The sequence below is a fragment of the Panthera tigris genome, chromosome B2 (assembly GCF_018350195.1).
Source record: "Panthera tigris isolate Pti1 chromosome B2, P.tigris_Pti1_mat1.1, whole genome shotgun sequence".
NCBI lineage: Eukaryota > Metazoa > Chordata > Mammalia > Carnivora > Felidae > Panthera > Panthera tigris.
Genome location: NC_056664.1, coordinates 12771989 through 12787753, shown reverse-complemented (window position 1 = coordinate 12787753; position 15765 = coordinate 12771989). Strand labels below are relative to the sequence as shown.

At 50.8% G+C, this 15765-nt stretch overlaps 1 protein-coding gene across 3 annotated transcripts in view; it reads left to right on the top strand.

The window, feature by feature from the left end:
* The window catches only part of GMPR (guanosine monophosphate reductase), a 52239-nt gene that overhangs the window by 34557 nt on the left and 1917 nt on the right, over positions 1-15765 (top strand). Inside the window, exons 7-9 of one of the 3 annotated variants that reach the window (XM_007089756.2) lie at positions 3245-3287; positions 5493-5652; positions 9076-9599. In XM_007089756.2, the coding sequence (XP_007089818.1) occupies positions 3245-3287; positions 5493-5652; positions 9076-9256 (384 nt within the window). In that variant the 3' untranslated portion in view covers positions 9257-9599. Of the gene's footprint in view, positions 1-3244; positions 3288-5492; positions 5653-6082; positions 9600-15765 lie in introns of those variants that run through there. The other 2 variants (XM_042985673.1, XM_042985674.1) reach the window with 2 other exon arrangements.

Genomic DNA, 15765 nt, shown 5'->3' with positions numbered 1-15765 from the left:
TTAAGAAGAAAAGGTAGGCTGACGCTTCACAGATCAAGTTCCTACCACTCGTGTCCTGTGATGCTTTTTCTACTAAAATGGAATGGGAACACTCTGGAACAACAAAGACAAGAGGCTCTTCGAACATTGGCACCTTGTTTCTGATAACCTCCCAGCAGCTGTGAACGTTTATAAGTGAAAGCGAATGCGTGTTTTAGATTGTGGAGATTTGCCCCGGCTGCCCTGCCTCCCGGGTACATGAAAGGGTGCTTTGAACAACTTTTGCAAGTTACCTGGAAATGATAGCAGGGAGCAGCCTCCTTTGCCCTAAAGCATTATGTGACGTTGGATTGCACTGGGTTAAATGCACAGTCTGGCTTGTTTGGGCTGCGTTGTCTCTTTACAAACGGGCCGAACAGAAGATGCCGTAAGTGTGATTTCCCCTCCGTGACACGTCATGGAGCCCTCTTTTTTTCTAAAGAATTTTTTTTAATGTTTATTTATTTTAGAGAGGGAGAGAGAAAGAGAGGAAATGCACAAGCGGGGGAGGGGCAGAGAGAGAGGGAGACACAGAATCCGAAGCAGGCCCCAGGGTCTGAGCCATCAGCACAGAGCCTGATGCGGGGCTGGAACTCATGGACCGTGAGATCACGACCTGAGCCAAAGTTGGACGCTTCACCGACTGAGCCCCCCAGGCGCCCTCTCAACTGTGGGCATCTTGTCTTGGCCCATCCTGGGAAGAGAAGAGCTCCTTTTCGAGGGTCCCAGTAGCCCAGGGCCTCATCACTAACCACAAAAATGCAGAAGTGTGGGGGCCCCACTCGAGACACCCTGCCAGTCCATGGCGACTCACAAGCAAGTGAGTACAAGACTTGGGGAGTGTGTGTGTGTGTGAGTGTGTGTGTGTGTGTGTGTGTGTTGTGCTGTAAGTCAGATAACATCCAGCTTCATGGGAACATGAATTTGTTTACTCTTCTGAGGTCATAAGTTTGAAACCCTGTCATGTGAAACTGGTTTTGATAACGAGATAAAGCACTTAAAAATCGGCAGGACGAGCGAAGGGCATACGGGGGCTTGTACCTTTGATAGAGAAAGTAAACATGCTGAAGTTTGAAAGCACCGACACGAGGTACAATCCCAAGTCCTGTCACTGTCTTCGCACGGATGGCTTGGCCACGTAACTTCCACGGAGACACTACTTCTGAAATGACCGTTCCTCAGCACCCTGTGGCCCTCTGGGATCAGAGAAGCTGCTCGTGAATACAGGCATACCTTGTTTATTGCACTGAGCTTCGGTGCTCTTCTTAGATACGACGTTTGTTTATTTGTTTTGTTTTGTTTTGTTTTTACAAATTGAAGGTTTATGGCAACTGCCATTGGGCGAGTATGTTGGCACCATTTTTCCAATGGCATCTGCCTGCTTCGCATCTCTGTGCCGCGTTTTGGTTCATTCTCCCCGGATGTCAAACTTTTTCATAATTATATTTGTGCCTGATCTGTGATCAGCGGTCCCGGCTTGCCGAGAAAGCTCAGGGGATGGTTAGCGTTTTTTAGCAATAAAGTACATTTTAATGAAGGTGTGCACCTTTTTTTGAGAATGTAAAGCTGTTGCACCGTTGGTAGACTACAGGGCAGCGTACGAGTAGCTGTTCGACGCGCTGAGAAACCAGAAAATTCACTGGACTTGCTTTGTTGGCGTGTTCGCTTTACTGCAGCGGTCTGGAACTCAAAGCAGCAATGTTTCCGAGGTGTGCTTGTAACGGACTTGACTGAGGAAGCATTTGTACTCGGTAAAGATTCGTAAAGAAACAAGACAAGCTTTCCACACCTACCTTTTGCTTCGAACTGCAAAGAAGTAATGAAGCAGAAATGGAGTTCTAGTTCCTAGAGGGACAGGCCTAAAAAGTGGACTTAAAAGAGGGGGGAATTCAGGGGGCGCCTGGGTGGCTCAGTCAGTTAAGCGTCCGACTTCTGCTCAGGTCATGATCTTGCGGTTCGTGGGTTCGAGCCCCGCGTCGGGCTCTGTGCTGACAGCTCAGAGCCTGGAGCCTGCTTCAGATTCTGTGTCTCCCTCTCTCTCTGCCCCTCCTCTGCTCACACTGTGTGTGTGTGTGTGTGTGTGTGTGTGTGTGTGTATGTGTGTCTCAAAAAAAAATAATAAAAATAATACAACATTTAAAAAAAGGGGGTGGGAATTGAGTCACAGAGACACCATGCTGTCCGTTGGAGGCGCTGTTCATGAAGTGGTTCATCTCCGTTCATTAGATGCCCCCCAACTCCGGGGGCGCACACACCTTCCCGCCAGTTGTGACCTAAGGTGGCCCAGGCAGCCTGTGTTTTCTGTGTCCTTCCCAAGGCTGGCGTGACGCCTTTGCGGGCGGGTCCCTCTCAGGGCTTGGCTGTCACGCCAGCCCTCGGCACGGGCCTGCCCCTGCTGCCCCCGGGCCTTTGCTTCTTTGCCTCTCTGTCTGTGGGGTCTGGCTGCAACTCCCGGCCACCCTCGCCGTCCTCCTTGGACTCCTGCATCGAAGAGCAGGCAGCAGCCTGTGTCTGTAGGGACGCGCCTTGGACTCTGCGTCCTGGAAGCCTCGCACCGCGTTGCTGGTGTGTAAACATAACCCCCGTGGCTGGACCTGCCGGGCGACCCTAGGTGACCGTCCCGCAGGCATTAGCCCCAGGCGTGTGCCCTCCGTGGGTGGCGAGGGGGATCCAGGGTGCATGTTTGATTGTAAGTTAACCGGGCACGTTTCGTGAAGATGACCGGGAGGTGCGTGGAGCGGCTAGAATCACGCAGGAGCTAACTCATGTCCTTTCCCTGGCTCTTCAAATAATCCCGCTCTTGTCCTAAATAAACCTCACCTCCCGCCAAGCAGGAGGGAAAGGTGACTGCTTGGATGAGCAATGAATTCGGAAGGCCCAGGCCTGGCGTGTTGTGTGAGGGGCTGGCGGGGGGCGAGGTCTCAGAGCGGCTCCTGCCCTGGGCTTCCAGGGCAAGGCAGACCCCGAGGGGGAACACGGCAGGGTTTTGGGGTGGGGGGACGGAAGGTGCAAACAGAAGGTGCAAACGGGAGCAAACTGAGTCAGAACACGGTAACCCGGGAGTGCTGGGTTCGGGCTCTGAGGGTCGCTGTTTCTGGCTGGGGGCTTGCCCTTGGCTGGGGGTGCGCCCGGATATCACCTTCGGATGACCTAGTCACCCCGGGGGAGGGGACATCCTGGCTGAGCACCCCGCTGATGCCCTCTCCTTGCTTTTTCCTCTTCAAAGGACGGAGGCTGCACTTGTCCAGGAGATGTCGCCAAAGCCTTTGGTAAGGGGACAGGGAGGGAGGGCAGGGAGCTCCCCCAGAGCCTCTGATGGGAATCTGAATGAAGAGGCGGGGCGTGTTGGGGAAATTCTGAGCCTGTGCTGATTTCCTATCCCTGGATTTCGGCCCTGATTGGCCACAGTCCCCATGTGGGCTTGGTTCTGGTTGGTGGCTGAGCAGACCCAGCCGGCATCCTGGGGTATAGACGCGGTGACATCCTTACAAGCCAGGTGTAGAAGGCTCAGGGTGCCGGGGAAGAAGCCAGTATCGGGCCCAGAGTGACCTCAGGGAGGGTCTCCAGGACTGAAGTAGGGGGAATCTTTTGGGAGGGACCAGAGCCCCCCCCCCACCCCCACCCCAGCACTTTGTCCCCACAGGCTGAGGCGCCTGTTTCCCAGCAGGGGGCAGCCGGGGCCACCTGGCTTTTCCTTGGGAAAGCGGTAGGCAGGCAGTGCCTCCACGTGCCCTCCGTTCACCACTTACCCGTGGCCAACTGCGTCCGTCAGTGAGAGCTGGTTCATCAAGCGTGTTGGTTGTGGAAGGGAACCTAGGGGGCATCTCTGTGTAATCCAGGATGCCTACTTGATAGTTGAGGCCGAGGCCCTGAGAAGTGAGTGACGAGGTCGGGGTCCCACAGGCCGCTGCAGAGCAGGGAGAGTCAGGAGCCCCCCTACACTACTGGGCTCACCCCCGTTAGCCAAAGACGTTTTTGTTACTGATTTTTGCACTCAATGTACTTGCTGCCTGGGTGCTCCGGCTTGGGCTCCCCACACAGAGTAGGAGCTGGCACTCCTGGTCGGTAAGTGACTGGTCGTTAAGAAGATGCCCGGTAGATAACAGTTCCTGGTTTGGGGGATCCCCTCTGGTGGTCAGTGGGAGGCCTGGCCGGATGCTAGTTTTCCTCTGCCCCCTTAAGGTCACGGCAGGAGGGGCCAAGGATCCAGCATTCAGGTTAGCGACCCTGGAGTGAAGGACCTGTAAGTCTTGCCACCAGGTAGAAGGGGCCCGTTGTGTGTGGCTTGTCTGATGCCAGGCCAGGGGGCCAGCCCCGCAGGGCCTGGTTCTGTGAGACGCTGAACAGAAGGCCCCGGCCTGCCTAATGCAGATCCCACAGTCCTCCCGTAAGTGCATCCATGACCCGATGGAAGAGGTCAGGACCACTTTTCAGGGGTTCCTATGCTTGCTGCTCCTCCTTGCCCTTTATCCTAATTACTGAATCCATCTGAACCCTGATGTCGTCGTGTTCTGGATGTAAACCCTCCATAGGCCTCAGAAGTTCATAGTCAGTGGAGAGACTGTGCAGCCATCCGGGAACGGGATGGGGAACGGTGAGATTTCTAGTTCTTCCACATATGCCTTTTCCTTTCTTGACAGCTAGTTACTCTAGGTCGACCGTGCGCCGTGCCCTGTGATAAACACTGGAGAGGCAGCTTCGGTGCCATACGTGTGTAGTATTTAGGTTTCTCTTTTTTTTTCTTTTAATCTTTTTTTTAAACATTTATTTATTATTGAGAGACAGGGAGAGACAGAGCATGAGCAGGGGAGGGGCCGAGAGACGGGGAGACACAGAACCCGAAGCAGGTTCCAGGCTCTGAGCTGTCAGCACAGAGCCCGATGCGGGGCTCGAACCCACAGACCGCGAGATCATGACCTAAGCCGAAGTCGGACACTTAACTGACAGAGCCACCCAGGCGCCCCAGGTCTCTCTTCTTAATACCCCGTCTCCAGGGTAGGAGTTTCAGTCTGTTCTGAGGTCTTTCGTGATCGACACAGGCAGAGCGTGAGAGTGCTGATGGCCCAAGGTAGACCAGATGTCTGTTGGGAACACCAGAGGAGTGACTGTGGAGGAGATTAGGCAACACGCTGGAGAAAATGCTGCCCCATTCTCAAGGCTGCTCTGATGACCAGACTTAGACCCCTGCTTGGAAGGTGGTCAAGTTGACCATCAGTTACCATCGAGGATTTTCTAGTGCATTAGCCCCCGATCATCAGTAGTGGGCAGCATTTCTCTCTCTGGGTGTCCAGTGCCCATCTTCACTTCTTAACTTTCTCCAAAAAGGGAGAGGTTGAACTCTCCACTTGATAATCGCTAGGAGCAAAGGAAGGGTGAGTTGGAGCGGCACGTAGATCCTTCTAGAGCTGATTTTCTCTGAGCGGTTTTCTCTGAGCTCTTCTCCCTTCTTCTTGTCCTCACTGTTGGGAGTTTAGGGGCCGGAGCCGATTTTGTCATGCTGGGAGGGATGTTTTCGGGCCACACTGAGTGTGCCGGAGAGGTGATTGAGAAGAACGGGCAGAAACTCAAGCTCTTCTACGGGATGAGCTCCGAAACCGCGATGAAGAAACACGCAGGAGGGGTCGCCGAATACAGGTAAGGGGAAGCGCCAGCGCCCTGCCCTCTGTGGCTGAGGCCTCACATTTACAGAAACAGGACGGAAGCAGGTCTCGAATATCAGTTCTGTTGATACCGATGGGCCGTGGGAGGGAGCTAGAGAACGTACCCTGCTTCTTTCTAAACAGTCCCAGTTTTTATCCAGCCAGCATTTGCTGTGTTGGGGGCCCTCCAAAGGACGTGCAGAGCAGAAGTCTCTTGGCACGGGGGGCGGGAAATGTGACAAGGGGGCGACCAGTCTGGGAGGTGACACTCCAGATTTCCAGGGGATGGGCAGGAATGTGTTTGCCCTGTCCTTCTGATTGGGCCTTTGCTCGGCCAGCCCTGTAACTGCCAGTCTCTTGCCTGGAATGAGTTCAGGCTGCAAGCACTGGGCTGAAGAATGGGTTTCCCGTTGCTTGTGAAACAGGTGTGGTGCACGCCGTTGCATGGAGGTCAGGCCTTTCCGGAAGGGTGCCGTGTTTCCCCTGCAGTGGGACCGTCCACAGCCTCCACGCTCTGATGGTTGACACAGGCAGCATTTTTAGCCATTTAATTGTGTCGCTCACCGCAGAAGGCACGCCGACTCCTGCCTTTTTGTTTTACAAATTCACGATCCCAAGAGATAACCTGGCTATTTTCTGTGTCGCCTCCATTTTACGTGTCTGCGTGTGTGTTTTAAGAGCCTTAGGACAGCACATAATCATTGCCTGGCCCTGTTCCATAGAAGCTGCTATTACTTTTCGTTGGCATTAGCCTGATGACAAGTCCCACTAAGCGGACAGGACAGAAGGTCTTGCGTCCATGGAAACTCAAGCCCTCGCTGCTGGACACCCTCCATTTCTTACGTTCAGCCCATACTTGAAAGCTTCTCTCGAGGCTCTGGGATGCAGAGGTGTTGTGGAAGAGTGCGATCGAGCCGGAGGGAAGATCCCAGAACCCCGCTGAGATTCATGGGCGGGCAGGTGGGAGGTGTGGGGGACTCTGCCAGAGTTCCGTGCTTCTGTGGGATCCTGGCGGACTGATGTCCATTCCCATTCTCTCCAGTCTTTTTCTCCTTTGGAAGAGGAAACTCCATCACGATGATGTTGCAGCTTAGGGAAGGCAGAGTGGGGAACAGGAATAGGGGACCACGCTTCTACCATCATCCGGGAAACTTGGGTTAGAACAGGAGGACGCTGTCCCTCCCACGTGGTGCCCGATGGGAGAGGTGGCATGGTTCGTGAGGGTGGGCAGGGTGAGGATTACTGCCTCGGTGGCACCCCGGACCTCTGGCCCAGAAGCTTCACGCTTTACCAGCAACCACCCTCCCTACCCAAGGTCCTGTGCGGTGTCTGCTGGGTGCTGGTACGTTAAGCGGAGCCATTGTGGTTCGGCAACAGCTAGATGCTTCGCCTGGAGTACATTTATTGCCCTCTAGCTGTTGCATCCGTTTTGGGTTCCAAGGAAAGTAGACAGGGAAGGGCAGACCAGGTTATAGCACACACGGAAGCCAAGGAGCCGAAAGAAAAACCCATCTGTAATTTCAGCAGGGTCTAGGCAAAACGAAAATAGAAGACTCAAGCATATCAAGACTGTTCTGGAAGCCGATTAGACAAGAAAGGGAAGTGCCGAAGGAATTAGAACCTCAATCTGGAGGCAGCCTGGGCCCTGCGGGCTGCATCTGTTTTTTTCCATCTCTCTCTGTCTCTCTGCCTCCCTCCCTCTTTCTTTCTCTTTTTTTCCCTGGCAGTTTACAGTCTTCTCACAAGAATGGTCCCCCTTTGACGTTGTATTTAATTAAGGTAGAGCTTGTTTATGCCTTGCTGCTTCCTTCCCAGCCATTAACCATTTAGTCCTCACGCTGTCCCTGGGAGACAGATCAAAGTACCTTCGTTTTACGGATGAGAAGACTTGGGCTTCAGCAATAAGTGACTTGCACGAGGTGCCATCACCAGGTAGCAGAGAAGCAACGATGAGAGTCTGGATGATTTCCAGCAAGCCCTGGGCAGGCCATGGAAATCTCTTGTAAAAAGCAAAATGGCAGTCACTGTGGGTGCATGGGCAGAGATGTTGGTCCCTGGTCACAGAGCGTGGTGATGTGAATCGTCTTGGGAGTGGCCAGTGACAGGCTCCGTGAGCTTGGTGCTCTGAACCAGCCCTGAGGCCAGCTTGGTCTAGTCAGTGGTTTAAGCGGGTAGATTTCATTGCACTTAAGGGTAGCCTTGGATGTGTGGATTTCAGCGCAACAAGAGTTAATGCTATTTTGAAATCCTAGGTAATGAATTTCTGATTGAGAGATGCTATCTTTTCTAGTTGAAGAGACCAGGAAAGAAGAGTCCACCGTTTGGTTAATTGTCAGAATTTCCAGATTGCCCGAGCCTTAGATGAAGGCTAGAGTTTTGCATAGATTGGAGATTTCCTTCTTGTAATGCCCCTCCAGAAGCAAGTCTGGACTGTATGTCCATGCAGCCTAACAGGGCTTGAGTTGTCCATTTTGTGGATCTTCCTTGACTTACGGGGCTATGTCCTGATAAACCCATCTTAAGGTCAAAATATCGTAAACTGAAACCCATTTAATACACCTAGCCCCTCGGACGTCGTAGCTCAGCCTAGCCCACCTTACGTGTGCTCAGAACACTCACGTTAGCGTTCAGTTGGGTAGAATCTTCTAACACGAGGCCTTTTTAATAATGAAGTGTTGAATGTCTGGTGTCATTTGTCAAATACCCTACTGCAAAACAGTATATACAGGTCGTACGGGTGCAGGGTGGTTGGTCACTGTATTGGGACCGTCCACCCCTCACGATCCCGGGGCTGACGTAGCTGCGGCCATCAGTGGCCTGCATCACAGGGGAGGATTGTATGCACATCGCCAGCTCCGGAAAGGATCCAAGTCCGGAATTTGACGTATGGTTTCTGCTGAATGCGCATTGCTTTCGCACCATGGCGGAGTCAAACCGTGGTACGTGGGAGACTGTCTGCATTGATATCTCCTTCACCTCTTAATTGTAGGCAGTTGGCGGGGAGGCTGTTCAAGAGGTAATCCGCCACGTCTGTTCTTCCCTTTGGGCATGTGGGGCTCGGGGTCAACTGGACGCCGGTGTAGGGATTAAGGAGGAGTAGCAAGGAGCAGAGTGGAGGCTACTGCCGAGAAGGTCACTTCTTCCAAGGCTGCTGATGAGGACTTTCCTTTTCCAGACGCTCCCGGTGGCCAGCAGTGAGGCTGTGCGTTTTGCATGGGAGGCACGCATTCATCTGAGATGCTGGTGTGGCCGGTCGGCATTTGTAGCAAATGTGGGACTGGGGTCAGAGGGTGTGGCACGGAGCCACCTGAGTGCCTTGGGGGCTGTGTCAAGTGCTAAAGCTGGGAGTAATTACAGCTGGGTTCTTACGGGGGTAGGAAACAACCGATTAGAAAGAAAAGCTTCCTTTTTCTTCCAGAGCTTCCGAGGGCAAGACCGTGGAAGTGCCTTACAAAGGGGATGTAGAAAACACTATTCGGGATATTCTTGGGGGACTGAGGTCCACGTGCACTTACGTGGGGGCCGCCAAACTCAAGGAGCTCAGCAGGAGGGCGACGTTCATCCGGGTGACACAACAGCACAACACGGTGTTCAGCTAACCTTGAGGATGCGGTGACTTCTGGCTCATGGGAGCTTCCACGCACACCTGCTCTCCCGCCTCCTCCTGTGACATCAGAGATTCTGGCTGCTCCTGAATGTTGGACTCCTGCCTCCTGCTCCCCCACCTGCTGTCCGGAGGCTTTGGGGCTCCCCTAGTGCCTTCCGGGGGCCCGGAAGCAGGGCGCTGACCGGGTCTGTGGTCAGAGCCCAGCTGCCTGGAACTCATAACCTCATTGTTCAAATCAACTCCCCTTTTCCTTCCTTCCTTCCTTCCTTCCTTCCTTCCTTCCTTCCTTTTTTAAAGAAAAATGGTTTCACTTTAATATAATGCAATTATCTTAAGACTTGGAGTGCTGGAGTTTGCCTTTGCAGGAAGCAGGTTGTCAAGGGAGCTGGGGGTTTTCTACCTACTTCCCATGCTTGGCTCTTAGCAGTCACAGAGGGGAGGCGAAGGGAGGGGAGGGGATGGGAGGGGAGGGCGGCCAGGCCTGTCAGGGTAACCCTCCAACCCTCCTCTGCTTTCGGTTGCTGGAAAGAAACCAAAAGCATCCGACCGGAACTTGGAGACGTGGCTTCGTGCAGCTACTCATGAGGCATGGCGGCACGTTTTCACCACCTGCGTTACACGTGCCTTCTGGGAACAGGTATCTGTCACCATAAGGTCGATGCTGCTTTGAGGACACTGTCCCTGTCCCGGTTTTTCATTGCGTTTTGTTTTCCCTTCATCTCCTCCCTCCTCCGTCTCGACCTGTCAGGCTGGCCTCTCTCTTAGATTGTAAGTTATTTTGGAGCTCCGTGGGATGTTTGGTGGAAAGGTCATCCACCAAAACCTGGGCAAGTGGAATCCCGCTGAAAGACCGCAAACACCTTGACCTGTGGCTTCCCGGAAGTCCTTGACTTAAATTAGGACTGCGAATTATTCCCTTCTCGGCGCCATCAATATTCTCAAGAAAGGTATTATTGTAAAGTGGTCAGTTCACTGGTGACAATGCTATTTTCTGGGAGAAAGGACCCGGGCCTTGGAGGAGTGTCCACTATGGCACTTCTTGAAACCGTGAACGTGGATTTGTTAACAGTGGCCACTTCTTTGGAGGCATTGCTTGAGGATTAAGACTGGAAAGTATATGCAGACCAGGATGTTTTACTTTCTTTTCTTTTAAACAAGGTTTAGAGAAGCAGACGCGAGAGTGCATTTTCCTTTAAGCAATTAAGTGACTCCCCTGGAATAGAGAAGGATCACACAGTGCTACCGTGGTAAGGACACCGATGTCCACGGTGACTGACACCATACAAAGAATCCATCGAAACCATAATGTTCCAGGAAACTATCCATCCGTTTGTAGTCTTCTAAGAACGCATTTATGGGTTCAGCACCTTCAACGCTGTTGTAAAACTTTTCGCCCCTGACTCCATTAGGAATAGTTATTGTACTTGTGGAAACGTGAATTGGCTACACGTTTGAGATGAGGGGCCAGAGGCCCTATGTTTCAACATAGAGCAAGATGTGGGGTTTTGCTGGAGGCACCCCATGTTTTCCGTTTGCTTGTCTGAGGTCTGAGTCCCACACTGTTCCTGTGGAAGATGGTTTCTACTCAAGCCCGTGAGTTTAAGAGATTCTCTGTTGCAATAAGGGAGAGAAGTAAAAGAAGGGAGATCTTAAAGAAATCCATGCAAAATGTACTAGCGGTAGTAAGGGAACTTTCTGGGCACCCCTTGCTTAGCCTGGGCTCACCCCTGTCCCCCTCTTACGTCCGGCTGCGGTGCTACACGCAGAGGGGTCTGGGACAGGGATGCCCATCAACCCAGTATGGGCTGTGGTCTTTGCAGAGGCCTGTGCCTGCCTTATCCATCTTGTGTAAAGATTTTGTATGCTCTCTGCCCTTGGTTTTCACCTGCTGGAGGCAGGTCCCTTGCTGAGCTAGTGTTGAGGGAAGCGAATCACTCAGAAGCAGAGATTTTGCAAAAAGCTCCTCGAAAGCCCCGTCGTGCTTTGCCTTCGTACGTGCATCTCTGCCTCCAGTAGCGCTGGGCCCCGGGGAGCCCCGGAAGGGGTATCAGGTGCGGCGCTGGGTGCCCGAGTGCTCAACCGCCGCCCCCAGGCCTCCCGGTGCAGGAGTGGGTGCCGGAAGGTGTCCGCGAGTGAGACGCCGTTCACCAGGGGCCGTTCCTGCTATGCATCTGGTGGTTTCGAGGCCCGTCCCATTGCCAGACGTGAAACCAATTTTCCCCTCGTGTGAACATTTGAGCCAAGTCTGTAGCCACTGGGCCCCAACCTCTCAGAACCGTAAGCATCGAGTATTACATCAGCGGGGAAGGCGGTGATTCAGGCTGCTTTCCCCAGACTTGCCCGTAGCACGTGGCACATCCGTCCAGACCGCCCTGGAGGGAGGGGCAGGACCCCCTCGTGGGCTGCAAGGTCCCCCGGATCCCCCCCCCCCCTCCCGCCCCGGTGCCGTGCATACTCTTTTCAGCACTAATGCTCACAGCTCATCGGGGCCTCAATGCCAAGTCTCCAGAGGAGAGTCTTGGCGAGCTCCCCGCCCCCAAACATCTAACCAGGAAGACAGCAAGAGGAAAGGGGTTACCCGCTCCTCCCTGGGCTCAGTGAGAACCCTGAATTTAGCACTGAGAACTCCCTTCCGTCTCTGCAGAAGGATTTGATAGCCACACGTGCAGATGGGGGGCGGGGGGGGGGCGCCGCCGCCGCCGCCGGCATGGGTCCCCCGGGAATTAGTTTCTGGGGTAACTAAGCCGCATCTCCCTGAGAGCGGACACAGGGGAAACCTACCGAGCAGCGCTCTTGAGACAAATGGGGGCTCCTTTTCCGCATGTCAGGAGGTCCCCCTGGCTTGCTGAGTTTTTTTAACAGGCAGGAGCTCAAGGAAATCCGAAGGAACTTTCCACCTTGGGACCACTAACCAGTGTGTAGCAACATTGTTCCAGAACGTATGGATAAGGCCACTGGAGTCCCGTGAAGCTGCCAAATGCTGTCTAGAAACAAAGATCTCTTGTAAACAGCATTGTTCAGCTAGGAGGAAATAAACGTGAACTGAATAAGCCCAAAGCGGGTGTTGAAACGTGCCTTTTATCTCAGGCTCTCATCTCCTGCGTGGCCAAGCCTTCCTCCCCACCTCCCCGAAAAGCATTCCTAGGAAAGGCAATGCCTTGCATCCACTCCCCACTGCCACGGGACCCGGCGATCACCGCGGGGCTGATCTGGCGAGGGGGCGGGGGTTACCGTTCTTTTCTCAACCTTGTCTTGAAACACCTGACAGAGGCAAGGACACACATTTGCAATTGGCACTGTTATTTTATTAGTACGAGTATACTGAAACAATAAACTTGTACTGGTATACAGACAATTTGTTTAAAACAATTTTGTTCAAATTTTGAATCAAACATTGTTTTCTTATAATAATGAAATAATTTCTACCTAGAAAACCTGCAAGCACCATCAAAGAAAGGGACCATAAAATTCAATAAACAGACTCGAGTGTATCCTACAAATAGACACACCACGATTAGAAAATAGAATATGAATTCTTCCATTTTTTTTTTTTAATATTTGTTTTAAAAAAGCTAGTGCAAGTACAATATTTTACACTGGAATTACAGAGAGTATGCACGCATATGGAAAAAAGTTCTGTCACAATAAAAGCTCTTAACTATGTATGCACTTAAAAGTTTTCTTTTCAGTAAGGTGCAAAACATTCCTTCCCTAGTTCTCCTCTGTACTGGCCGTGTCAGTCTGATATTGCCCCAAAGTTCTGGTGTCTCTTTTCCCTTGGCCGGTGGGAGGCATACGATTGGAAGTTTGGTGGGTAATGATCTGATAGTAAAACAGTGGTACGAATCTCAGAGATGGCTCCGGGGCCAGGGCCCCACTGGCCAGAAGTTAGGACTGTCTTAAACCAAGGCCACCACGGATACTGGCAGGGCTCTCCCGAGACCTCCATTCACTTGACCCTACATGGGTTTACAGGTGAACACCGAGCCGGGAGAAACCACCCCAGAAGGGCAGTATTCGCGGGACCGAATGTATAGGTGTCAAACTAAATGTTCACGGACTGAACAGTTTACCCCATTCCTGGACCAGATAATGAGAGCAGTGGTTCCTGGAAGAACCAGAGGAAACGTACACGCCCAGCTTCTTGATAACGGCCGTGTAAAGACACAGCTCTAAGCCAGCGTCAGTCACGTCAGACTTGATATTCCCGGAAGACGGTGTATTAGCCCGGCAAGGAATGCTGTAAGCAGCACTTCCAAAGCAAACCTTCAGACTGGCCATGGAAAAGGAGACCGGCTCGTTGGCCATCCAGACAGCAAACAAAACTAAAGGGGAAGAAAACTTGGGTGAAGTCTTCGATTATCTGCAGTGGAAGACTCGAGTCCTTTCGGATAAGAAAAGTGACGGAAATTCTTAGAGACTGTTGCTGTGTTGATTCTACCTATTGGCCAAATGCACTTAATCTTAATACAGCTGAACCATTTGTACGCAAGTCACGAAGGACGTGAAAAACTGAAGCCGCTGTTCCCTCCCGCCATCGTACAGGTGAATGTCAGCTACCAGAAACGTTGCACTGAATGGTAAGGGAGGGGCTGAGATTCTGAATTTAAGAACTGTAGGTGGGTTTGTTCAGTGTCCCCACAGCTGTCCAGTTTCTGCTGGCTGCTTTGTGTCTGGGACAGAACAGGACTCTTCTGAGAAGTTGTTCCGTGTTTTACTGGGTATTTTGGCCTCAAGATTAAAGAAAAAAACCCCAAAATTAAAGTAAAATGAAGCATTGTAATTGAAATTCTTGTTTGTACCCCCCATTTAAATGAGGTGCGGGGGGGGGGGTGGTGGAGAAAGAAGGCTGAACTTTTCTTTTTTTTTCTTTGTCCTCATAATGAGTTCTGTTTTACTGGTAGCTAGGATCCCTTGTTACAAACACTTCTTGTTCAGGATTATATTCTTTGGGTTTATTGAAACAGGAAGTGCTGACAATGTGAAACAAGATCTCTGAAGAAAAAGGAGTTGCAATGGCTTGAGAGTTTAAACCAAGAAAGGAGCTCAGAGAAGTACTTTCAGCACAGGAATGAACAGTATTCTCAAATTTCAGAATACAGAGTTGCCCTCCCTCCGAAGAGGGCTCTATGTAACAAAAACATAAAGGAAGCGTAGGTATAGTTTAAGAGCCTTTTACCTAGTAATTCTTCCAGGCCATAACCACACAAGTCTGATAATTTTAGACATGACAAATTTCTATATACAAAAAAAAAAAAAAAACAAAAAAAAAAAAACCAACCCAACATGTAACTTTCAACCTTTATGCTTTTTTTCTGTTTTTACAAACAAGGTATGAAACTCATTGTTTCAACAGATCCATGTCTTTCGAACACTGAATGAATGAATCATTTCGACATTCATTTTTCTTTTGTGCAATTTTTGAAAACATTACCTGTACTCCTCAAAGTGAGTGCTTCAAAATTTTTTTTTCTTCAGCTTCTCAAATTAGGTGTACATTTAAAAAAAAAAAAAAGAGAGAGAGAGACAGAGAGAGAGAGAAAGAAAGAAAAAATTCCCACAAGGTATAGTGCTACAAGAAAAGATCCTATCCGTAAGGTAACGTTATTTGAAGCGAGGTCATCTATGTAAAAGAAATCTCAGCTCCGGAGTGGAGGTGTGCAAATTCTTTGGAGTTTCCCTATCAACAGAAACACAACACTGTCCGCGGAAAAGAGAGGAAACCAACCCAACACAATAGCATATGCATGTGCTTTATAAAAAAGTATATTTTCTGTATAGTTATTACTTGATGTGTTCCTAAATTCTCTATTTCAGAAAATCTGGGTTAAAAACACAAAGGTGGAAGCAAAGGCCCCCACTCCACTTTGAAAAATAAAAAGCGTAATTTCCTTTCCTTTTATATCACCGCTGAAGGCGCCGGATTGGGCCACGAGACTGCGGGCCCTTCTTCCACCTGGAATCATCATGGGTGACTAGGAAATAGAAATGCAAAGGGTTCTGGGAGAGAACAGACCAGTTTGTTGAGCTGCGTGCGGTTCGAGAAACAGTAGCCATGACAACCAACACGGCTCACAAAGCCTGGCCTCCTGTCCAAGAACTCTGCTGTTTCTCCCACATCTGAAATACATGGCATTAGTGTCTTCAAAAGCATTTTGAGATTTTTTTTTCCTCTATGAAAGAAATAGGTTTCCTTAGTAGTCACAGATGTTAAAGGGTATTGTCAATTGTTTCCTTAAAAAACAGACAAAAAAAAAAAATTCCAAAGCTACAACAACAAAAATAAATTTTGGCAACACATTTCAGTAAAGATCAAACTATGTGCAAAGAGTAAATTGTATGATTACTAGGAGCTACTGTTCATCTTGAACATGCAGCATTATATTGCAATCTATGCAGTATCTAAGGAGTAATCCACAAGATGCAGGAAATCCAAACATTCCTTGAAATTGTACAAGCCTCCTCCACAGCAAAGTGCTGCTTCTGGACACGTCAGTGTAC